Source organism: Tinamus guttatus, unplaced genomic scaffold, assembly GCF_059628265.1.
Source record: "Tinamus guttatus ecotype Peru unplaced genomic scaffold, ASM5962826v1 Tinamus_guttatus_pri_ptg000639l, whole genome shotgun sequence".
Classification (NCBI taxonomy): domain Eukaryota; kingdom Metazoa; phylum Chordata; class Aves; order Tinamiformes; family Tinamidae; genus Tinamus; species Tinamus guttatus.
The window spans coordinates 4,068,365-4,094,562 of record NW_028289173.1 but is presented as its reverse complement, the minus strand read 5'-3'; the positions used below and the strand labels follow the sequence as shown (position 1 = coordinate 4,094,562).

At 38.1% G+C, this 26,198-nt stretch overlaps 2 protein-coding genes across 3 annotated transcripts in view; one reads left to right on the top strand and one right to left on the bottom strand.

Moving 5' to 3' along the window:
• Positions 1–18,547, top strand: part of MBP (myelin basic protein) — an 85,778-nt gene extending 67,231 nt beyond the window's left edge. Inside the window, exons 4-8 of one of the 2 annotated variants that reach the window (XM_088535651.1) lie at positions 9,859–9,963; positions 10,886–10,921; positions 11,458–11,490; positions 14,249–14,371; positions 17,062–18,547. In XM_088535651.1, coding sequence (XP_088391777.1) covers positions 9,859–9,963; positions 10,886–10,921; positions 11,458–11,490; positions 14,249–14,371; positions 17,062–17,118 — 354 coding nt within the window. In that variant the 3' untranslated portion in view covers positions 17,119–18,547. The remainder of the gene's footprint in view (positions 1–9,858; positions 9,964–10,885; positions 10,922–11,457; positions 11,491–14,248; positions 14,372–17,061) is intronic. The other variant, XM_088535652.1, reaches the window with a different exon arrangement.
• A 3,458-nt stretch (positions 18,548–22,005) lies between these two features.
• Positions 22,006–26,198, bottom strand: part of ZNF236 (zinc finger protein 236) — a 57,735-nt gene continuing 53,542 nt past the window's right edge. The window contains exons 31-33 of the mRNA XM_088535661.1: positions 24,477–24,606; positions 22,923–23,099; positions 22,006–22,508 (exon numbers count right to left, since the gene is read on the bottom strand). Coding sequence (XP_088391787.1) covers positions 22,381–22,508; positions 22,923–23,099; positions 24,477–24,606 — 435 coding nt within the window. The 3' untranslated portion in view covers positions 22,006–22,380. The remainder of the gene's footprint in view (positions 22,509–22,922; positions 23,100–24,476; positions 24,607–26,198) is intronic.

Below are 26,198 nucleotides of genomic sequence, written 5' to 3'. Positions count from 1 at the left end.
CGCAGGAATGCGGAGCCAACACTTGCTCTTTGTGCGGGGCCAGGGCTGACACTGGGACAAAACACGTTATGAATTCTGCGCGGAGGCCTTGTCATCCCGGAGGCACGGCTGAAAAGGACGTTACTGCACAATACGCACCCTTGTGCGCGGAAAGGTGGGACAGGAACAAAGCAGCAGCTGTTCTGGGCGGCCTCCCCTTCTCCTTCTCCTTGGGGCAGCTTCTCCCTCATCTTGGAGCCCCGACGTTAAATTTAGAGCACGTGGGAGGCCCGTGGGGAGTAAATAAAAATAGAAGTACTGGAATGTACAGAAATATTTTCTCCTACAAGGGGTAGCAAGTGCATTGTTTTTCATTATCCCTTCCACCTCTGCGCAGTGAAAATTTGATCACTGAAAAGCAATCAAAAGCAGCTTGAATTTTGCGCTTTCAAGATTTTTTGAGGTAGAATATGCCAAAGCTATCCTTGCACCTAGCTTAGTTTTAATTATTTCAGGATTGAAAACGGTGACCAAAAGAAACTGCAGCACAGACGTTATAGAAAGCATTCCTAATGCATCACAGTAGCATAATTACAAATTATTTCCTCTCCACTTTAAACAAATGTAAGGCGTGTAAGGAAGCTTGTGTTAAAATGATTGCATCTCTGTGACTCCTAGGTACTAGTCTGTATCCAACTTCAGTGTGTACTGAGTGCTCTTTTGCTTCCCTTTTGAGAAGGTCTGCAACTAAATTAGTTGCTTAAGCTTCTGCAATTGTTGTTTGTGATTTTTGTTTTCCTACAAAAGTTTGGATTGTGAAAGCTTATGTCCAGGCTTAACATTAGGCATTAACTTACTAAACTTAAGCTACACTTGTGTGATAAATAGAGCAGACCGGAGTATTGTGAGTAAGTAATAGGCCAGGGCCTGCCTTCCTGAAAGCCTGAAGTCCGCATTAGTAAAAGCATTTCTCATCTTTTACATTTTGCTTCAGGCTCGTGTGTGAACTCGCGCTGTTCTCCCGCGCCGCCTCTGTGAAGCCTTGTTCCTGCCTCAGTCCCAGTGTGCAGGGAGGCTCTGGATGCAAGGACGAGGGAGGGCAGACACGGGCATGGAGGAGAGCTGGCGCGTGGGGTCAGCACGGGGGAGGCAGCAGCACTGTGGAGTGTAACCCCCCCCCGAGCCGTTGGTGCAAACGCGGCTCCACGGAGCACTGCTACATGGTGACATGGAGCAGTGTTGCTGTGAGATATTCATGCATTTCTTGGGGCTTGAGCTCGATCCACCTGTTTATGTTCAACCTTTTCATTATATAATACATTCAAGGCCATGAAGACTTTGAAAAAATAGCTCAATCAGTGCTAGCTTGACTAGAGGGTGATGTGCTCAAAGTAAATCCTTACTGTGATCTGTGATTTCTAAGTCTCAGTTTTCAGGGAGCGGTACTGCTTTGTGATACACAGCTTTGTAAAACTGCAGTGCAAGTCCCAGGCTTGTAAAAATTTTGTGTTATCTGATGGTGGTTGTAACAACAATTTTTATCTTAATCTTTTGCTTTATATCTGTTTTGTTTATATATTCATTAAATGGTTTAAGTCACAAAACTGGTGTACTAATGACTTAATTTTTTTTTTAATACATTAACAGAATCTGAAACAATTTTTTTATTTATGGGATATAACATCATTGAAAGAGGCTGAATGTCTTTCCTTACAATTCAGTTAAATCAATTTATATGACAGAAATGAATAAAACTTGCTCTCTAGGACAAGCAGAGTCTAAGTATGCAGAGGTAGTGAAGCCCTTTACAATGCTGTGAGCTCAGTCTGGCCTCTTTTCCTAGCGGGTAATAATGGAAGAGGAGTGACCTAAAATGACTAAGTAGGTTGGAAATGTCAGTTTCATTAAATGTCATTTAATTTGTAAGATAAACCCAAAGTGGCACTGAGGCCTATCTGTTTTAAAAAAAATAATCTGTAAAAAACAAGTATCAACAGTCAACAGGTAAGTAGCACACATCACTAGAGAAGTGAACTTAATGTTTTTATTTAACATTTAACACAAGTATAACCATATACATGTTATTCATACTTAATGTTTAACACATTTAATGCACTGCAACAAACCATCCCGGGCATTTTCAGGAAAATTACTACCTGAAACAATTCTAACAAATTGTAGGAAGAATTTGGAACTCAATCGCGTTTAACTGTTATACAAGAAATGCTTGGAAGAGCAAGCACTAACTTTTGGGACAGTATTAGTTGTGCTTTGTGTCCAGACGGATCGCAGATCTGCGCCAGCTTGGCAAGGGTTATGCAGAAACGGGACCAAGTAGTTGGGACACCCAGCTTTGTGTAAGAATTTGAAGAGAAGTTCATGACTGGATATCAAGAAAAAAAAAAAACATATGCACTTACCTGAATATACTTTATGCTATTTTCCATCTTGAATTCAAGAATGTATTCTATAATTTAATTCAAACAAAATTATTAGTTAATCAGCTGAAACATTGTCAAGATTACTGTGCCAGCTCATTCTGTAGCAAACGACTACCCTTCTCGATTAAATTTCTGACGGGATCTTCCACTTTAGTCTTTACTATTATAATGATTCTTCTATCCACCACTATGGTTTCCAAGCTGAGTCACGTGGGTAAGTAATAATAATAATAATGAATAATGATGTTTCTAAGGGAGATGTGGAGGTGCTCTCAGGAAGCCATCGAGGAGCGCAGTGTAGCAGGGGCAGCTGCGCTGGTGCTGTCGCCTCGGCTGCTGCTCTGGTTTCCTGCTGCGAGGCGGCCCAGCGCCCTGGGGTTGTGTCGTGATGCACCCCAGGGCTTCACCGGGTGCTGGGTTCCGCATCTCACTGCCTTCAGCTCGCAAAGTGGGGGAGAAACCCAAAACCGAAAGATCAAATTCACGCGTTCAAAGTTTAGCATAAGGCTTTCCTGGCATTAATGTTTCTCTTGTTATATATTTTTTTTTCTCTGAATACAAGGTACACTTATAAACAAGGAGCCTTTTATTAAAATTCATTGTATTCTTTTCACACATAAACTCGATTCCTTCCAAATAATGAACTAAAGTTATGCTTAGCACTTTCCATGCTAGGCTGCCAGAACTAATGATTCTGTTCTTTAGTTGTTCTGAGATAGTAGAATGGTAAGTACTGACTGCCTGACAGAAAAAGGCAGCAAAAGTTAGTCATTTTTTTCTTGATCTTTGTGCTTTCATCATCACCAAGCACTAGTTACAACCACTGACTTGATTTTTATGTTCTTTGACGGAAAATATCTTAAAATGTTCCTGAAATAGTCTCTGCTCAGAGGCGTTTGGTTACTCTTTTCTTCAAAGTAAGTTATCATGTATCATTTTTGACCTATCCACGCTCTCCCCCTGCCACTTTCGATGTTTTTATTGAAGTTCAGCCATGGCAGTTACAAACACTGTTGAGGAAGCAGTCTCGGTGACTCAGGCGAGCTGGCGCGGCCCTTCGCTTCGCGTCGCCTCTCGCTCGTGGCCCCACGTTTCCTTTCTGAGGCAGTGCACAGGCCTGGGAGCTGGTCAAGCCTCACGCCGGGGCTGGGTCCTGCTCCCCATCCTCCCGCTTGCTACTGACTACATCCTTGGACACTTCACCTCTGACAGCATTTATTCGAAAAAAGCAAGCTCTTAACTGTGAAATGTTTATGTAATATCCACGAACTGGCCTTACGATTAAGCTCGCCCATTAAACTATGATAATACAGGGCAATAATACATTTTTTACATGATACATTTTTTACCTTCGAACCTAGGCAGAAACTTCTTTTTCTATTCAGCAACTCCAAAGGGTGGAATACACATGGTATCTTTGCTTTCCAAGTACTTCTCCACTTTAAAGATACTTCTTCACCCAATACAATTAGTTGAAGAAATTTATCATCATGAATACTAATCTATAATGCTCTCAGTATTTTTGCATCTACATTTAAATACTGAAGAATAGTCCTATAAGTTTTATTGGGGACAGAAGCTACCACAGAAGCTATTTGAAGAATACTCAGTTTCCAAAATGTCTTTACTGCTGGAGAAGTCATTCCTAAGGCACAGGATTTCTGTTGTGGATTTTTTCAACAATGTTTAATCTATTTAATTGGGTGACTGATACCAAGGTGAAGGAAAACATGCAGAAGAGACTGCTCGATGGATGACAGAGATGACTCCCGAGCAGATCTACAGCCTCTCAAGAAAACTAAATGAATAGAACTGCTTTTCTTAATCATTCTTCTGCCTAGAATAAGCCAAAGTAAATTTTACCATCTTGGTAAAACCCTTTATGATACCTCAACAATTAATTAAATTAAAACCAGCAGGGAGGAAAGAACAGCAAGTGTGATGGCACTTTGCATGCAGGACAACTATTCAAGGCTTGAGCGAGAAGTGATAGCCTTTCACTCAGGACCCACAATAAACCTGAACTAATATGCTGAAAAACTATTAAGACTTTTAAGTAATCCTTTACTGTCACCTTTCAACTTGTGAGTCACAATCACCAAGGCCCATAGGAAAAAAGAGGGTTGTATAAAAATGCAGCTCTGCATTACTGGTCATCACTTACCTCTCTTGATGGTAAGAGCCCTCCACAGTTTCCTTCTTCATGCTTTACCTTGGCTTTGTCATTCTCCTTAGGACTCACTTCTCAGTCACCTGTGTTACTTCCTCCAGTGACTTTGGTCCCTTCTTTGTGCTCTAGTTCCTTCTCTTTCTGTTCATTGTCTATTCCTAGATAAGAAAAACAGGGTATTACTGCTCTCAGCACAGGATTGGAAGCCAGAATCTCCCTGACACTCTCCTATTTTAAAAGCCAGTCTGGTGTGTCACTCCAAGCAAGTTATTTCCTTTCTGTCTTTAATTTGCACATCGGTAAAAATGAACAGTGCTACTGCAATGATGTATTGGTTCATCCTATCTGAAGTGATTAGAAAAGCTTGCTGAGTTAATTAAACATTTATAATGTCACCTTCAGAGTAGCATTCAGGAAATAAATCAATATCTTCCCATCATTTATGGCAACGAGCAATAAGTTGCGAGTGGCCTGGAATAATCACCCTCATGAAGAGCAAATTGGTACTCAGGATGTACGTGACAGAAAATGGAATCAACAACTCTAGTATCAGTAATAGAATAAACACATTAGACATGTGCTATTTACTGCTGCCTGATGAGAAGGCTGGTAATAACATGCGAAGCCTCTGTCTGAAGCCTGATGCCTGCTACACCCAGCAATGCTAAGCCCTGTCTGTGAAGCACTTTTGTGCACCTAGAGATGAAGCAATTTCTGCATAAAAATACACCTGCCACTTTTCCAATTATTTCTCTACACAGTCTGCACATAATAAACACCCTATTACCCTAAAAGGGAGAGAAGGATATATGCCTCTAACTTCCCACTTGCAATTCTAGATACAAAAATTCAAATCCAGATATTAACTTTCCTATGCCTAAAGACAGTTGGGATTCAGAAACCCATTTCAAAAGCTAACGTAAAAGTAGCTGAGTGGCTAATCATTGATCTGGTGTTCTTCCATCTCGCTCTTCCCACCGACTACACAAACAGCAATCAGCACTTAGGCACTAATTAGTCTATTCCTGCGGTTCTTAATGGGGTTAAGCATTATATCCAGTACATTCTAGGACAGATCAGACAATATACATGTACTTTGCATTTATATGAACTTGAAATTCATCAATTTTATAGTAGTTATTTTAATATTATTTATGCACAGTAATTCAGTAGGTATCTGTTCTTAAAGCAACTCAAGTGTGTCCATTTTTGTTCATTTTTAGTAACGCTCAGAATTTTTACGATAGTTTAAAACAGTTACAAAAGGATGTATGTATTTGTTTCACTAATTCAGAAGCAATATGATATTTTAAGATATATAACCTGAAGAATAACAATGCTGAAATGAATCTGAAAGACTATGAACCCAGTACTACGAATCAGCATCTTAATACTATTATCATCACTAATGTTTATTTAGTGCTCACTGTTGAGGAATTAGCTCTCTCATGTTATATTTATTTGTATATGCAATGCTTAATTATATAAGCAATCATCTTGTGGAGGATGAGAACTCTCAATGAGAGCTTTTATATGAAGATTAATTTTATCGCCACAATCTCCTGTCAGCTGTATGCATAGGATCACAAAATGAGCTCATCAGACTCAGCACCCTAACATTAAAAGCAGAAGGGCCTACAGAAAATCCACTCACTTTATCAATACGAGCAGAGCAGCTCCTGCTGGTCGCTGTAGCAGAGTTACGGTACAGGCCACTCTCCCCTCCCCTACCCAACACCACAGAAAATGCTAAGGGAAGGGGTAGCCCTGTGGGGTCAGCACACTGAGCAGCATATGCACAGGTACCTGCAGCTCAAGCAGAAATGCAACAACCCTGCACAAGAACCAAAAACCTACTGAGCTGCATATTGATTTTTGCTACTGTGTTAGAAAAACAGCAGGTTTTGCCAAACAGCTCCTTTGAGAATGTTTATATGGACTGTGTCCATAGATTTAATGTAGATTTAATCAAACAGTTTGATGTGAAAGTAAATGGCTACCAGGCTGTTAAAAAATAAGTGACTTGCGTGCTGTCTTTGTATTAATTTTAAAGTATTTCCAGCTCCCCCAGGTGAAGACAGATGCGTAATAAATGAAAGAGCCAGGATTTTCTAACAGTTCTATCGAAATGTCAAAGCCGTAAACCTTTCTTTCAAAACACCTGCCCAAAGAAAACTGCTCTGGGAAATTCTAGAGTATCATCAGGAAAAGGGCCAAGTATTTTAGCTACACAGTCACTCCTGACTACAGGATACCTATTGATATTTTATATGCATTTATAGGTGTATAAACACACATACAGAAACCAGTCTTACTTCCCCGTGATGCTCTTTGTAACGACGCTGACGCGCTCAGCGGCCGCGGGAGGCCCGGCAGAGCTCTGGCCGCTCGGCGGGTAACGGCCGCCCTCCGCAGCTCCGCCTGGCGAGGAGCGCCAGCGCCGTGAGGGAAGGGCGCGGCGCAGGCGCCAGCCCTCGCGAACACGGGCTCACCGTCATGTCCCTGTCAGATTTCTGAAGACGATGCTGCTTTTGCCGAGTGTTTAAAGAATAATTAGCAGTAAACAGTGGTTGTCTGAGGTCCAGGTAACATGCAGTGACTAGATAAGCTCGTTTTTGAAAGCCCAATCGCATATCAAACCCTGGGTGTTGGCAGGATAAAATGGAGTTATTTTCTGTTCCAGTCAGCATGTGGACCTGCTTTTAAGCCCTAGAGTTTTACTCTTTTGAGTTATTTTCATATATCATGGATGTGATCTCAAAAAGAAAACACTGTATTTTTTTTCCACTTCTTTAGAAGAGACTTTAGGAGAGTCCAGAAATTGAAAGAACAAACCACAGTTGGAAGAGCAGTTCCAGCTACTTATAAATGGAAACAGATAATTATCCATAACAAATTTAGAATAATATAAGAATTTCGACTGCAATTAAAGCTTGAGGACAGTAGTATGAAAGAAAAGCACATCATTTGTAACAGTGGGAAACACCATGTATTAACTTCATACAAAGCAATCCCTGAGGACAGGCCCAGGCTCGCAACTACCCAATTCACTTAAAGGGGACCAAGTCAAAGACTACCCAGTATTTGGCAATGCAGGTAGGAGAAAGTTTGTATTTGTTATGTGAAACTCTTTTAATTAGCAAAATTAATAGCATATGATAACTGATCTAGATTCAGGCAATTCAATCTCAGCTATATACAAATAAATAAATAAATTTTAAAAAATCCCCTTTCTTTTTCTGTCCGGTAATAATCTACAGTCTGCTGCAGAATTGCAGGCTACATCCAATCAAAAATAATTTTGAAGTTTTTTATTTCACATACTATAAGAATTTTGTGGTTAGACAGCAAACGATTTATCTGCAGCCAATACAGACACTGCCTTGCACAATGCCAGTCAGGGAGAAGGATAGTAGAAAAAAGGCCATAGAATCTATCCCAGAGAAAAGTCAAATGGCTTCCAAAGCAAAGCACGGATATAGATTCGGGAAAACCGAGCCAAACCAAATACAACCAAACAAAACCCCCCACCCATAGCCAAAGTAACTTCTAAATGTGTTGACATCGTTAAGTAGCTCCCTTTTCTGCCAACCACTCTAATCAGGACAACTGAGAAGGATATTCCAGAGGCACCAGAACTATGGAGATCTTTTCCTGGTGACAATGTAGAAATGATTGCACAACAGGATTGCATGTCTGACACTGTAAAAATCTCAGACAACCCAAAGACAACCCTGCTATTTAAACTTTCTAGATAGAGCAAGAATGCAAAGACAAACAGAATCCCATGCCAATAAAGTACTGGCTGAACTTCCATCAACTACTCTTTCTTTTTTTTTTTTCCCGCCCCAAAAGAAAATTCAGTATGCCTGAATTCCATTTCTAAGAATTACATAACTACACCCCAAAGATGTATACCTCTAACTTTAATTTTGGATGATATAATATAATGTAAATACACCTTTTCCTAAATCACAAGATCTGACTGCAGTCACTAAAAATAAAACTCCTGTTTGGTAGCTTTCAGCAATAACATCTGATAGTCTGTCTGTGAAACTTATATCCAAACATTTCAGATGATGTAGATCTGTATAGTCAGTTTTCAGTATTAACAGCCTGAGGCATTCAGGGTCCTTTTAAAAAATATTTATTGCTTAAAGGCATGTCATTAGATACCTCAAAATGCAAGAAGTTCCTTGATAACTTTTGAAAATGTTATATAGCTATTATTTGCCAGAGATCACTAAATCACCAAAATGTTATATGAGTTCTGCTCCAAGAAGATAAACAAGCTTTTTGTCTGGAAAGTTTATGGGTGCTTTTTCTATATATGATGAAAACAAAATATGCTTCGAGTAATTATTCAGATTATTTTGTAGTCAACTTAATTTTGTAGTAGAACTCAGGTTGTACCATTATGTACGTGCTTTTGTGAGCCAGCCTTTCACTACAGACATCTGTTGGGTGTTAAGAGACCACTGAAACTTTTTAATATCAGTGTGATGCTTTGCTTGGTTCTGTGCAAACTGTCTGCAAAAACTGGTGTCTCCGCACTTGCAACGACAGAAAGATGTTCATGTTTGGCTTCTTCATACACACTGTTCTTTCGTAAACTTAATACATGGCATCAGTATAGTGGTAACTACACATATTTCTGGACACTATTTCCACTGCAACAGGTACCTGTCAAGGTCTTCACTCTTTGCAGTCATTGTTGTCCTTTTACTCCCACTTGTTGAACTTTTTTTTTGTATTGCCACTAGGAGCACTAATGAAAAAGTACCAGTCTCATTTGATTCTCTCAGTCCCAAAAAGTTTTTCTTCCAAGATCCCCAGTGTTGTGCAACACATGTAAAGGGATGCACAATCTATTCTTGTCTTGCATGAAGAATGGCTCCAATAACTCATTAAAAGATGGCTTTTTTGCTGTTTTTGTTTTTTTCTTCAAATTTCAGGTTAAATTCTAAGATTACACTTATGATGCTACCTATGAAGTAACAAAAGCTTTAAGGCTTCTGCTGTGAGAACAGCTGAGTTCCACTCAGCTCTAATATTTTTGAAAACAGTATCTACGTATATGCACAAAGTAAAATGGATGGACTATTTGCCATTGTAATAAAATTGTTCTTCTCTCAGAGCACCGATGATTTTGGATTGCCCTCTCTCTAGACTCCTTTCGTGACTTGGTGAAAATGAGGTTTCCCTCCGAACCGCTGGCTGTTACCTTTCCTGGAGCTTGACCCGGCACTTTGCTTGTTCTGCTTTCAGGACATACACGCAGCCAGGGCTAGCCACGTAGGGTCCATCCCCCAGAGGTCTCAGCATGGGCGGCCTGGAGATGACAACCCCGTAGTCCACTTCTTCAAGAACATCGTAAGTGTCACCCCTGCTTCCTGGCTGCTAGAGCTGCTTAGGATTCTTCGATAGCCAAATATGCCACAAGCACCCGCCATTACTTTGAATCTCGTGGATCTTACCAAGTGTGCCTTTGAGTCAATGCCGATATTGGATGCAAAAGTAGATTTACCTGAAAATAGTAATAAAAGGATACAACAAGGTGGCTGAACCCACCATGAGCAGAGCAGTATTTCAACAACAATCACTACAATTATACGGCTTCACCATTTGTAAGTTTTGCAATTCCATCTTGGCAATTGGCCATATTTAGGAATCTCTTCTGTTTAAAAAAAAATATCAAATGTGTGCTAGGCGATGTCTATTAACACATTTTTCTAGTGCTTGCTAGTCCTTAGATAGCACTTAACGGATGTGGTAAGTTTACTCCCAGCTGTGAAACAGCTTACATTCTTAGATTTCTTTTGAAAATGTAAAGAAGGGAAGAGCCCAACGTCTTCTTGATGACCTCCCTTAAGACAGTAAAAAGTTTGTTCAAGCCCTGAATTCAGCTGGTTTTAAACCACTAAAATTCTCACAGAAAATACTCAGGAAAGTCGGAATTACCTCACAAAAGTTGATATTTAAAACCATGAAACTAACATCCTATCAGTTTGGAGTGTGACAGAGTTACCACAGTACGTAAAGTGCTAGAACAACAGTAGGTTAAAAAAACGCATCAATAAAGAGAAAGTTTTTATGACAGAAAAATACTAACACTGCAATTAATTTCTGAATGGGCATGGGCATTTCTAAGTATTCACAAAGCAAAGCAGAGCAGGATGACACTAGAGAACAACTAATGCCAAAGGGGGGAAAACTTACAGATGCTATGCAAAAGGCTTGATGATTCTGTACACTTATCGTTACTTCAATAAAAAGTTTCTGTGCTGATTTCCAGGTCTCACCCCGTACTCCTCCTCCAATGCAAGCAAAGGTAGGTGTCTGCAGGTGCTCACGCAACGTCCAGTATCTTTTGCATTCAGTAACAAACAGGAGCTGTCTGTTGCTAGTATTTAAAGCAAGGGACTAAAATAGAGAAGCTGTGGTTCTGTTTCTCACGCGTGTCCTGATTTGCTGCATGATCTTTAACAAATCGAAGCCATTCACAAGGATCTTATTTATTCAGGCTCCACCGCTACTACTTATGTAACTAACTAATAATAGGCAGCACTTTCAAGCCAACTTCACACCACAATCTGTCCCTACGCTTGCTAAACTCAACCAGCCCTAAGTACATGATACTGACAAACCACCACAGCTAATGCAGCTCTTTCTTGCCATTTTAACTGAGAATTTCCCCTTTTTCATCTTGCGGAATAACCCTACACAGACTGTTGCTCTCATTGCCTCGTTATGTGGCCAACATTTTATTCCACTTTACTGCTTTTTCTCCTTGTGTGTATCATACACCCCAGATGCTACGTTCCATAGTGATCATCATGCCATTGTTTCTATTTCTTACATGTACAGGGAAGAGGATTATCCCTCGCCAGATTTAGCTGGGTAGGTGACGAACATGCTTTGAATAACAGGCATTATGATTTACCAGGCCAAAGCATATCTTGCTCCATTGCCTCAAGCTGCTGCAGCAATGTGATAATTTTGTTTTGTCTCTATTTTGCGATTTTGCTTTTCCTGTCCTGTTTTCCTTCCTCCTCCCACAGCAGTTTAAGACAGTAATTTTGTTGCTTGCTCTCATCCAGCAACTTGACAGCCTTGCAGTGATAATTTCTCCTGCTTTAGCAAGAAGAGAGCAAAATCCACTGCATGGCAAAACTCTCTACCTTTAAGATTCCTAGAAGACCCAGCTACCGCACTTTGCATTTATGGGAAGGGAAAAAAATAAAAATAAAAGGGAGGGCTGGGACAAGATGGGAACTTGTTCCACAGTTTCAGTTTTCTTAAACACTAAGTGCTGCAAAACTAACACCATCACTAATTCAAATATTTTTGTCTTACTTGTCCTTGCCTCTTTTAGTACGAAAACTGCCTAAAAGGTTGTTAAACAAGTTCTTTCTACAAGTATCTCAAAACTAATTACATTTGACTTCTCTACAGCAGGCTTTATTTCATATGAGACCAACATGCATGCTACTTATGTTTTAAGGCATGTTCAAGCTTTAAAATTCTTAACCATTTATTAGTAGAACATGATTCAGTTCACGTGTGTATCATCTTAGAAAATGTGAAACTGCGAAATGCCAGTTAATATTCTGACATCCTAGCCTGCTTTCACATTTTAAGATTCTCTACAAAGCCGAAAGCTCTTTAGCTCACACTTGGATAAATGTATTTGAAGCCAATAACGAGCAGAACTTCTATTTCCTTAAAGTCTTATGACACTGTGACTTCAGAGTGTGTAAACCTCCTTTCCAATTAGCAGCAAACTGAATTATCATGCTGGTTACTGGCAACAGGCTACTAAAAGCTTGAAAAAAATATCCATCTAGATGGGCTCAGCAAGCCCCCTGATACTTCCTGGAGCTCTCTCTCTCATGCTACTCAGTTTATGAAGTGGGAAGCTTTTCCAGGAGGTGTCCTTCCGCTATGTATCCTTTTGCTGACATTGGTTCTAAATAGCTGCATTACAATATAATAGCAATTACACATATAAAATACATATATTATATAACAATATAATAATAAATGGCTGCATATCAAAAACATTGTTACTACAATAATTCCACAACCATACAGCACTCTGACCCTATTAAAAGCTAAAGACAACTCACTCTTGGCTCTAAAGATAGGAGATTTTGCCATGTTTTCCTTTTTTAAAAGGACCAAGCCCAGTACTTCCTAAATAGAGCTTCCTACAAAAAATTAAAAGTTCAGAAATTAAGATTATTCTTTACAAACATGATAGTCTTCATTCTTCATTATCAAGGCAGATAATCCAAGCATTTTATCTTTGGCTTACGCTTTTACCATTTTAGTGTGTTATTTAAAAACAAACAAACAAAACAAAACCAATTCTAGCTCTTACATCAGAAAGACAAACCAATTAAGCTGAACTCCAGAGTACCGTTCTTGCTCTTTTGATGAAGCACTGTAATTGTAAAAAACACTGATTTTGTGGATAGCATCTGTGATTTTGATAGCTTCATTCTCTGCTTCAAATGTTAGAGGCTTCAGGTGACATTTGACAACAGTGCAAAATTGCAATATACATGCACTGATTTACACCTCAGAACACATCCTCCCACGACATGCACGTGGCAGGGCTTGTACTGAAGAGCTGTGTGGTACTTGAGTCTCGCACTTCAGCATCTCTCATATTCGTATTCACATTCAATAAAATAAAAAGACGCAGGACAAAAAAAAATCACCCAAGCTCTGTTCTGCCGTTTGCAAGTCTGGAACAGAAATCATTCAGTGAACAGAAAAAAAAAAAAAAAAGTTCAAAACATTCACCCTACCAAGGGTTAGTATCTGCAATGTTTGTTGATACAGTATCACGCCTGTGGCAGCAGTTAGGCTTTCCTGACTTGAATACAAACACCGTGCAAGCTGGATCAAAGTCGACAAGTTTTCCCCTGCTCATCTTCCCCATGTCCTTGGGAATAGTCCCATAGAGTGTAGAGATAGCAGGGATGCAGCATATTCAGGTCAGTTGGTGACATTTGTGACAATTTAGTGACATAACCATGGCCAAAATCACAAATTTAATTTAAAATCGTATTTCTCTCAGTTCTATTAAATGAAGGGCATTTGAGAAACATTCTTTTACAAGACAGAAATAAAGTGTCTCATTTTTTTTTCCCCTCATAACATGCAACAAAGAATAGACAGGACTAAAGAGTAAATTGGAAATAATCTGAAATGTAAAGTCCAGTCTGAGAGCAAACATGATTTGAATCATGGTAAGTTTTTACTCTTCCGCCTTATCCTTGTGCGCTTGTGTTGTGTTCAATATACTTTTAAACAAATTTGAATTCAATTCAGGCTACCTTCTCACATCCTATAGCTGTTGTTCCTATTCTTCAACTGTTTCATGATCACTTCTTGATCATTTTCTTCCTGCTTTGCGTTTGAGTGTTGACTTTTGATTAATTCCTCTTTTGCAGAATGCCGCTTGCCCTCAGATTTGAATATGTTCAGATTCTAACATTTTCCTTCTTCATTTCCTAAAGGATTATTTTATTCCAACACTTTCAAATTCCTAATACAAGTATTACATTTCAGCAATCAAAAACTATAATGTGATTATGATCATTTGCGTATGATAATTTTTAATATAAGTGAAAATCTTTCTTTGCAGGGTGGTGAAGGACACAAGCCAGGATACGGAAGTGGAAAATTCTATGAGCACAAATCGGCTCACAAGGGACATAAGGGATCCTATCATGAGGGCCAGGGCACTCTTTCCAAGATCTTTAAACTGGTAAAGTTCAACTTACCACAAAACACAAAAATTGAGTCTAGGGGAGAAAGAAAGAGGGGAAAAAAAAAAAAAAAAAACCTCCATATTTGACAAAACCACATTTCCCTAAGGCTTCTGAAAGAAACTAAGTTTCCATGGATAGAACATAAGTTTATCTCGTGGCCTAGTAACTACTTGCACTATATAGATGAAACAAGGGTAAAAATAAATTGCCAGTCATCATTAGGAAAGAAGAGAAGTAGCAAAGTTCCATGAAGACAAATACTTATTTCAGTTGCAATGGTATCTCCAAGAGGCCCTGCCTATTCCCACTGCAGATGTCAGCACTTGGGCACAGTGACTTGAAAGCCAGATAAGGCAAACTAGAAAACTATGTCATATTAAAAATAAACATTCTGCTCCATCTTTAATTTGGTTCAGTCCCCCTATTTGATTCACCACACCAACACAGCTAATAAGAAAAAGCAGATCAGGAAAAGAGTAAGTCATGATCAGGCGACTAACTAGCTGTCTTATAAAAAGTAGATGACTTAAGAGCAAAAATAAACAGCTTTTTTACACAATATATAATTCAAATTTGGAATCTGCCAGCACAGTAAGGTGCAAATCTCAGCAGTGTACAGTATACACATTTAAAAACACAGGAGAAAAAAATATTAAATAAAAAGCATGGATATTAAGGTCAAAATATTCAAGAGTCATAGACCTTTGTATTTCTAAAAATCAGGAGCTATATCAGAAGATGTATTACTGCACATTTGCTCTTGTACCTAAGATTTTCCAAATGAGCTGCTAAGGGTCATACAGAGGAAAAGCCAGGGTGGCACAACCATCATTATGGTTATGAAAAGAGCTTCGAGATGATCCACATAGGTGGGTATGGCTTGAACTTACCATATTAAGTCATCTCAAAAAAAAGGTAACAGCTTGTCTTAAGATATTTATTTAAGTACTACAAGACTCTAAAGACAATATCTGTAAATGCAGTAATTTTCATTTTTTGTATGGAGTCATTAGAAATATGAAAGAAACAAATGTGTGTTTTTTTTATTATTATTTTAAATCAGAGAGAGATTATCCTAAAATCCGGAGTAACAAAACAAGCTGGCTGGTATTTAAAATACAATGAACCTGCATTTAACATTTTTTGTAGTTAATTCCTATAAAACAGAACTGCACTAATCCGTTCTTTAAAATCAAAGAAAAACTCATCAAGCAGTTAAGCCTTGTTTTTACCTGTGTAAATCTCCATTAAAATTAGCAGTTACTCTGATGTAAATCCGGAGCATTCCAGCAGAACATAGTCCAGAAATTTTCGCTTTCTCTGTGAAGAAAAGGAAATATGAAGGGCACACCATATCCAGCTGCAAATGACTGCACTTCTCTCAGGCACTGAAGCAGTCATTTGCAACAAATCAGCCCATACACTGTTCTCGCATAAAGAATGAAATCTGCAGAAATCTTAACTTCAAGACAGCAGTCATGAAGCCATTAGCATAACTCATCATTTCAAGCTCTTATTCTCCTGTAAGAGACATAATGGCACCTCAACTATGGTAAAAAACACATGCACCTTTCACTGTAGAACTGTTTAAAATACATGCAGCACCAAGAGACAGTAGAAATACTTCAGTAAGGTAACAGGAATTCCTAAACTGGAATTTAAGGAAATGAACGAGTTCTTCAGATGCCGAGGTAAAATCATTAATTCACCATACTTACGTAAGCATAAAATTTAAGTATAATTTTCTCTGCACTGGCAGTTTTTCTTCGTGAAGTTCAGAAATACATTAACAATATTAAGAGCTATCATGACATGTTTACATGATTGGTACAATTCTCCTTTTGAAAATCTGAAAAATATCGGATTCTCCTCCTCAAAATTTAACGCTCTTGCATTTTTATGGAAGTATTCCAAATATTTTACCTTGGATTTCTATGATTTCAAAGACAAACACACATCAGCTCTACTTTTTAGACATACATTTCTGAGTCATTGTAACTTTTATATAATTGATATCAGAGTTTTATTCAGGCCTAGCTGATTTAAACCTATTATTAATTTCAGGAGGCACCAATAACTATCTCTTTCTACAGCTGTGCAGTCTGCTTTATGAATTATAAACATGGTACTTTTTTTCAATAATTTTAACAGAAAAGATGCCTATTAGCTAAAGGGTTATGCTAACTCTTCGCTGAAATGGCTCAATAAAACTACGAGGCAAAGTCTAAGGGATAAAAAGAAAAATATTAAAAATAAAGAAAAAATATCCTAAAATAGAGGTATGCTTAAAAGTTTTTAAGTAGTAAACAGTTCAGTCTTCAGCTGACTACAGTTAACAATTGCCACTCCATCTCAGAGATAAGGTCAGAACTGCATGGTTCAAGATTGGCCTAGAAAGTTCAAGGGATAGCCAAAAAAACTTTAAATTTCTAAAGCGTCCAAGAAAATAAATGTTCATCTTTTCATGCTTTCATGTTTGTCTTTTTAGTGGAAACTCAAATAATATTTAGCATGTCAGGAGAAGTTTAACCAAAGTATACCGTGCAATCACTGCGATATTCATTAGATAATATTTAAGATTTTGTAATACTACCGATGGATATTTTCAGTTTTATAGCCATAAGAGCAGAGTACCTCCTACTTCGCTTACCTCTGCCCTTCCTTCCTTCCTTCCTTCCTTCCCCAGGGAGGCTCCGGCTCCCGACCTGGATCGCGGTCTGGCTCCCCAGTTGCCAGGCGCTGAAGCTCCAAGATGCCCTTCAAGGATCCTGTACTCAGCTTCATAGCGTAACTGCCTTAAAATGAGTAACTGCAAGAATTACCTAGATAGATGCAATCCATTAATTAATGCCAATTAAGTTCTGCATGCAGTAGATTACACAAACTTCTATTGGCAATCCCTGACCAACAGTTGAATGAAAGGAACACACAAAGTAGTTTTACTCGATGTTTTCCTTGTTTTATGTAAAGTAACAAGATCTCTGACTTCACTCATTCTTCCTCAGGATGCCCTAACTGTTTGCTAGACTTCATTATTTCTCCCAAGCACCTAATTTAAGTGCAAGTGTTCTGATTTCTTTTTACTGAGCATCAGAATTACAAAAACATAGCTAATGCCTTGGGTACTGAGTGCCGCTGTTAGTGAATTTCTGAGACACTGCTGCAATAAAAAAAGAAATGTGCAGAAGCTGTAAAGGACTGTTTATCCAAGTACTTTTTTTTTTGATTTGGGTTTGTGGATTTTTGTTTGTTTTAATCTTCCTTCTCTCACTCACAGAATAATTTACTTTTCATAACAGGATTAGGCAGTCACGGGAAGGTTACAAACACTGGGAGTTCAAGGTATGTGCAGCGTGGGAGGGGGCAGATGTTGCAGAATGAGATGCAGAGCTATAGTGATATGGAAATTCTTCTCAAGTTTCCAAACTATACATTGCTCATCATACCCAAACCATTAGAACTGAGAGTGGATGAGGGAGAGAAAGAGGATTTCAAATTTGACTTAGACTAATGTCAAGAAACAAGGGATTTTCCCAAAGAAGAAACATCTAAGATTGCACATGTGACCACTGAAAGTCACAGTTGCTCCACACAAACTTTGCTGCAACAACATGAACTTAGCAGTATATTAAGTACATAAATAAGTCTAATTTCTGAAAGAAAGCCCTTCAGTACTGGTATTTAAGATAGTCCTGCACATTTCATGTTAGAGCTAGAAATTTTCTTCTTGGTACTGCAGCAGTGTTTTATTTGGTAAACTCATCTTTTGACCGAATAGCATCTGGATGCTGGTTAATGGCAGCGCACCAAAGCAAACTTATAGTAAACTACTGTGAACATTTAACTGTTGTACTGTAGTTGCCTCATAGAAATAAATTATAGCTATGCTAGATATAGATATTAATTGTTTACAAATTACTAAAATGAATGTGTGGCAATGGTATTTCCAACCACATGTGGGGGTGGGGGAAAAAGCTCTTCTGAATTGCACTGTTTTTATTACTTACTACTGCCTCAAACTATTCTCCAAGCGTCTGATTAATTTTTATGTTTTAGCCTCTGCATTGTAGACTACAATTAATGCTTCCCAGGTGGAAACCGCATTCCTAATGAATGAGTGCCCCGTAAAAGTTACCTATATATATTGTTAATTCTATTGTAGGTTTAAACCAGTGTTCATTAATAACAAAGCAACGTAAAAGGAGAGGATAGGAAAGACATAGAGACTAGAGAAAACATCAAATTTGTTAAGCATACATCCTCTTCACCTACACTGGTTGCTATGTGTGTTTATCTACTGTTACTTCATTCAGATGTATACTCTGCAACATAATAGTCTATTTAATTTGAACGTGTATTATTCTTATAGGAACACAGCTTAAAAACATTCAGTATTGAAATAAAGTAATCAACTTGTAATGAAACTTCGACAAGTTTTGTTTTGTAACATAAAATGCTATCTATAAAATGTTGGGCTTTTTCCCCCCTGAAGCTCTGAAGAATGTTTAGATACTGAAAAGTGACACTTTGAGCAGGGCTCAGTTGCTTCCATACAACCTCCTAGCTAGTAACATTGCAGCTGACTTGCCACAACTCACACAACTATTGCATATATCCCATGACATCCACGACATCCAAGACCTCAGGGTGGCAACCTGACCCAGGATTTATGGGAGACCACTGTCTCTGTGGAGGAACAGGGAATACTGCCCACTGTAAAATGGCCACATTTAGGCATCAGAATCCTGTTTTCAGGAACAAAGTATCTTGATTTTGATTGATTTTGAAAAGTGGCCTTCAACAGCTGGAGAGATTATTTCAGGTGAAAAATTGGAAGTAAATCTTGCAAATTTGCTGCACTGTGGAACTACAGAACTTATGCAAAGGTTTTTTCCCTTCCTTCATCACTCTTCCCCAGATCTTTCACAGAGGCTGGAAGTGGGCTTTTCTGCTTTACTTTCTATATTAAAATATATGTACATATATATATATATATATATATATATATAGTATTTCTTACAATGACATAGCTACTTTAAAATAACACTTCACCAACAGAAGTCTCTTGTAGGAGACTGAAGCTTTTATAGAAACTTATTCTTTTAGCTTGATGAATATTCATTCAAACAAGTACATGTCTTGGAAGTACACAATTCATTCTTGAAATACAGACAACCTGCACTTTCAGTGGGTCATTTCAAGTACTATGGGGATGGACATAAACCAAAAAGGAGAAAGACACAAGCCAAACACCCGGAGGCTATAGGAAAAAGGTTCTTTCTATATCTAAATAAATAAATAAAAACAAAAAAAGAAAACATATCTACTTCAATGGGGCTTTTGAAAACAGCAACACATCTGAGAGTCCCTGTCTGTACAGCACATCAACGGACAGGCTGCTTTGAAAATCTCCACTTCGCCTTCACTAAGTAACCTGCCAAGTAGCCTCTGCTGCTGAGCACTGATTTCCCAGCAAAGGGGAAAACCTCTCCGTCAGAACACTCAGTAGTGGAAGTTCACAAAGGGATGGTTAAGAAAAGGCAAATTAAATACAGTCTTTAAAAAAAAAGAAGTTTAAAACATCAATTTACTACAACTGACAAGACTGCAAACGCTGAAGGAATAGCAAATTCAATTCAGAAAATAGTATAACAGTGGGCTCCTGCACTCGCATTGTTTGTCGTTTCCAAGGTTGGTAACACGCACTCATTTGCTGTAATCACAATTTCAGAGCACTTTGAGGACGGATCATTTTAAAAGAGCATCCTTTTACTCATGAGACTGGGATACCCACTTAGTGTCAACCACTACTGGTTTTTACTTGCTGCCAGCCAGGATAGATAAATACTTCCAAGTACTCAGGACCTGCATTCCTATTAAAAAGGACAGTATTGCCACCCCTGGATGTGACCAGCCGTAGGACAACTTTATGTTAAACTATAGGTGGAAATCTCTGGAAAGTGTTATGACCCATTCAAGCAAATAAATTCCAACAAAATACTCTGTGTTTATGCAGCGTTCTCTGAAAAAAAGTGCAAAGGTTTTACAGGTCGTATATACAATACAGCATGTTAGAAATTATTCAGGGTTAGGATTACATAATTTAAAATGATTATACATAAACAGGGTGCTACACCAGGGGCTGAGTATGTCCAGAAAATGATTGCAAAAGTTATATATGTCTTTCTGAAACAGTTAAAAGGCTAACACCAAACCCAGAATGAAAAGCACTGATGAAATAATCGGTTTATAAAACTAGACCACATCAAGTTTTTTTGTTGGTGGTGGTGGTGGTGTTTTTTCTTTTTTTTCTTTTCTTTTTTTTTTTAATTTCCTATCTGGGATCAAATAGAAAATACACAAAGCAGAGTTTGGAAAAAAAGTAGTATTATTTAACATGTTTTTGAATTAAATATTTCACATAACAAAAGTGTTATTTTCATATCACCAACTATATTACTTATATACATATGTCAAAGAGTTAACAAAAGAATTAAGAGATGTCCTATCAAAACATTGATTTCTTGACTCAGGAATCTGAAATAACTAGTTTGTATCATAGACAAAATTATAGACAATATTTACACAAGGGGGCTTCTGGGACCTGTGGAAAATTATTTTTTGAAAACTAAATTAAAAATCAACTCTGTATTATAGTAAAATGAATCTACCACTGATCTAGAAGTGCTTGTATGAAACAAAAAATGAACTTCCTGAAACTGGGGTAAGTATTTACAAAATATACTAATCAGCCACACAGAGGCTCATATAACCTTTTATACATATATATATATATATATATACACACACACACACACACGTATATACACACACACACACATATATATATATATGTAACAAATAAATAAAACTCAAAAGAATGAAGTAAAAAAAAAAAGGCAAAAAATTATCTTTGGAATGTCTCAAAAATGTCTCTGTTCTATCTCCAGTGTTTCTTTTTTACAAACATACTTAAAAACTGGCACCTTTCAAAGCAGTACTTTAACTAAGTAGCTTTGCTGAAAAATGGTTTAAACAACAAGAAGAATGTAACAAATTTCCAGAATTCACAAAGAAAATAATGAGAAACTTTCAGATTTAAAAGAACTGTTTCGAGAAGGGTGACTGTAGCATAGGTGACCTAGCGCACAGCTAGTTTTCTGACTGCTGCAAATACAAGATTTTATGTTTAATTCCCAGTTGTAATACATGGCTGTGCTTTCCAGGATAAGGAGATATGCACCTGCTGATCCATACAGCAAACATAAGAGGTTTTTATTTTAACTTCTTCTAGCTTGGATTCTCTTTCAATAATTATTGCTGAGTTTAAAGCCTCAGACATTTTAATGTAAAAAGTATCAACTGCCTCTGCAGTTGGAATGCAAAAGAACCGGCTCCCTCTTGCAAGAGATTAGCTACAGAAATGTCCCAAAATTCATGGCATTTTTCTCCTGACAGCTTCTCATAATGCACTAAAAGAAGCTTAACAACAGAAAGATAGCATTTTCCTATGCCTTGTTAAAAAAAAAAAAAATCCATGCATCTAATTATTAACATTTCATTTTCAGCCTCAATTATTTCTTCAGACCGTTAAAAAAAGAAAAGTGATTTTCATGATTTTCCTGTAAAGTTATTTTTCTCCTTTAAAAATGGGAATCATTCTATTCTGATATGAAGTTCCAGTTTATTTTTCAATTAGCTATACTGACTGTGAATTAGAAGATGAAGAAACTGTATATGGTATTACCTGAGTTCATTGATTCATAGACAACTTAGAACAGATTAAATGACGTTTTCCCAATGTTTTTCTACAAGCTTAAAAAAGACATTGATTCTTTTAGGCAATTTTTGGAAATAATTAAAAAAAAACTATAATATATTATTCCATTGTTAATATTTTCAATGCTTGAAGCTTCAATTGTAAAATCTATCTTTTACTTTTCTGAAAACTTATTTAGAGAAATTCAAGTCCTGAAAGCATTTTCAGCTTCCAAATTTTCAGGTGTCATCGAAAAACATTGCCTATACTTTGCCATTCATTTGAAGATTCTTGTACCACCTCTTCCAAATTCAGAGAACGACTAATATCTTCACCTTCTTGCTCTTGATGGCTGGCAGGTTCTTGTACAGGACCTACCAAAGGACATGAGAAAAAGAAGCTTGAGTTCATGAAAGGAGTGCAAGAAAAACACAAATACAACACTTTCGAGATAAGGAAATTATGCTGGTAAAGATATTACACAGCTACTACTACAGATTCTGTAAATCCACTAGGCACTGCTTGAACTTTAAAAAAAGCCTAGGATAATGACTTATATAGTTTGAATGCTGCATTCTCTTATGCTCTACGTAAAAACAAGGAACCAGAAGCACCAATCAACCTGTTTTTCAAGCCACTTTTGGAGTTTTGCGTGCAATTAGCAGCTTATTAGTTTTGCTCTTTGGCTACATGCCTCATTTCTCTATAGTTCAGCAGCAGTGTTCTCTGCTTTCCTGCTGAAGATTATGGCTTCCTGCACGCGCTACTGCTATTATTATGCTACGTACCAGTGTAACCATGAGCCCTTTTCATATGGAGTTTCATATTGCTTTTCTGTGTAAATCCCATTGCACAATAATCACATTTATAAGGCCTCTCTCCTGTATGCTTTTTCATATGAACTTGAAGAGCACTCTTCTGGTTAAAAGCCTTTTCACATAGCGTACACTGAAATGGCCGTTCCCCTTATAAAAGAGAAAGAAACACACCTGGCTTTTAATATAAATATACGGTTCAGAATACAGTAAAAAGTATCATTAAAATGACCTAGAAATTAAAGAAGACACAACCATTTTTCTTAAGTCTATCTCAAAATGGAATTATGAATCTGTATTATTAGGAACAAAACCTAATATTAAACTATTTAGAAGACTCTGGAACCACATTAAATTGATTTTGCCATTTTTCCCAAGTAAAATAATTTATCTTTTACCAAGTGCAGCTTGAATGCTGCACTTATTATTCCTCCTATAATATATGAATCACACACACCCGACGTATGGTAATTCCAATGGGCAGATGTTATCAGTCATAATTTATGTTGCCTGCTGATAAGACTTCTGCAAATGCCCATGCCTAAGAGTTACTGCTTACCTACCAGAAGTTTTGCTCCAAGTGCATGAGCAGCCTCACTAACATTAAAGTCAATCCCACTCTACTTGCACTGAAAACTTCCCTTCTGTAGAAGTACAGTCCAGTTCACCCAACCACTATATCCCCTGGCCCACCGCGGTATTTGGCAACCTGGTATAGAAAGATTTCAGCCCTTTCCGAGCTCAAAACTCACTCATGCTCCTCATCTCCTTTGTATCATCTCATCTTCCTCATGCCCTTCCCCCTGCAACATCTCTAAAGGACTCACTTCATAAATTCATTAGCTTCATGAATCCTGTGTCAGTCCTCTTATCTTTTCCTGCTTAAGAAATCTAATCAGCAGTTGAATAAAATGTGAAACAACAGGACCAGCACCTACAACCTCTTGTGCTCTCAGTCTCCTATCAAATATTAATACCCCCAAGCTCAAACACTAACGTGTAAATTGCTGCTATTTCACCTTTCATAGCATATGAACCATGCGCTGAAATTAAACCATCTGAAGGGGCCAAATTCATTTCACTGTAGCAAAGCAGGGAAAGTCACAGTAGGCTGCATGATGTAATTCCTACCCAGATATCTGGAAGCTGCAAGCTCAAAGAAAACTTTTACTAAAGAAAATGAGCACTCCCTTGGAAAAGACAGCAGAGTTTTTAGCTTAATTGTGGAAAATAATAAAACACAAAAGAACACAACAAATTAAAAGTTCTAGCTTTAGAACTAGATAAAAAAAATGAGTAGTAACTTAACAACGGTGTTATATCACAAGGAGCAATCAGTGTCCAGATAGTCCCTTATTTAAATCACTGAAGTAATGCAAGTCATTTCAAAACACTGTGTTAAAATTTACTTGTTTTAATACAAGTTGGCATTTTCAAGCAGTTACCTGAATCCGTGAGCAAGCATTTCAAACAACATATCCATAATCACAATAAAATCCTACAAGACCAAATCACTTCTAGAGTTACCTGTGTGGATGCGACTGTGTCTCTCCAGCTGACTTGGCTTTGCAAAAGCCTTTTCACAAGCATCACACTTAAACACTCGAGGCTTCTGGGAACTCAGTGAAGGTCCAGCCTGGTGGGTTTGCATGTGTTCCTATTTCAGCATAGGAAAAGATACACTTTAGACCATTTCAAAAGACTTCAGTAATTAACACAAATATACATACAGAGGAAGGGAGAGGGAGAGGGAGAGGGAGAGGGAGAGGGAGAGGGAGAGGGAGAGGGAGAGGGAGAGGGAGAGGGAGAGGGAGAGGGAGAGGGAGAGGGAGAGGGAGAGGGAGAGGGAGAGGGAGAGGGAGAGGGAGAGGGAGAGGGAGAGGGAGAGGGAGAGGGAGAGGGAGAGGGAGAGGGAGAGGGAGAGGGAGAGGGAGAGGGAGAGGGAGAGGGAGAGGGAGAGGGAGAGGGAGAGGGAGAGGGAGAGGGAGAGGGAGAGGGAGGGAGGATGGAAGCATCTTAGTTAAACAGGCAGACCCTAGAAAGATAGAAGCATGCAATTTTTTTTTTAGTTTCATTTTTTGAGAGATATTGTTTTGATAAATTTTATCTTCTGTGAGGTTGAGATATTCAGTAACCTCCCGTTATTGGAAACCTCTGTCAGGAAGTGCACGCATTGCTTTTTTTTTTTTTTTTCTTTTTTTTTTTTTTTCTTTTTGCACCTATTAGTCCTTCATAAACTATCTGAAAAAAATTCAAAAAAATGTCACATCAAAATCACAGCTTTTTGACAGTTCACAAAAAACACAGGTTTGGGGCAACTGTGCATCTCAATTTAAATTGGATTTTTTTCCTCCCATTCCCACTCCATGGAGTGGAGCAAAATGTTTTTGCAGAACTTGTTTTCACTAGAAAAGCCACTAAGTTAGCTTACAGGGAGAAAATAAAATGTCCTCTCAGCAAATCACAGGAGATCCATAAACTATAGCTTAGTTACAGCTGAAGAAAACATCTTGTTTTTATCTTGTTCCTTACTGCCTGAGGCATCAAAATAGTGGAAGAAGGTTAAGACCTGCTGCAGAAGGCATCTGAAACTGGCTGCTTGTTTCTGCCTGCCAGGGGAGAAAAAATTCTTTTGTACTTGAAAGCAAACAGATGAGCATCCAGCTAGCACTGATAAAACTTCCTCTGTCGTCTTTTTCTGAAGAAAATATTTGATGCAATTCTCCTCCACTGATCTCAGTCCCTTAAGCTTTTCCTGCAAGACATACGCTACTGAAAATAACTCAGGGGAATAGAGAAAAAAATCTCTCAGGATCCCAAATTATCAATTTCTAATTAGAAAATAAGAATATGTAAATTCCTTTCTGAAAGAGCCTTTTATCCCCAGCTCATTTATTGGTATGCAACCCCTTAAACAACAGATCGTTCAACACTGAACCTCTTCCAAGACCACAGTTTCATTAATCTTTGTAAAACTTCCTATTAAAGACTGCTCACAGCTGATGTTCTGCAGCATCTTAATGAAGAGGCCGTTACTTGAAGTGGTCAAGCTGGCTGAAAAAAGGGTATTAGCACTTCTAGTGGATGAGCCCTAGCAAACTAACTGCCAAATCTCTTGCTGAAATGCCCCAAGCCTTAGCTAGGCACTCTGCTAGCCTGTATATGTGTGTGCAGACATAAAGGAAAAGGAACTTCTGAAATTCCCTTACTAGCTGGCGACTTTCACTCGACAATTTTTTAATAGGTTGT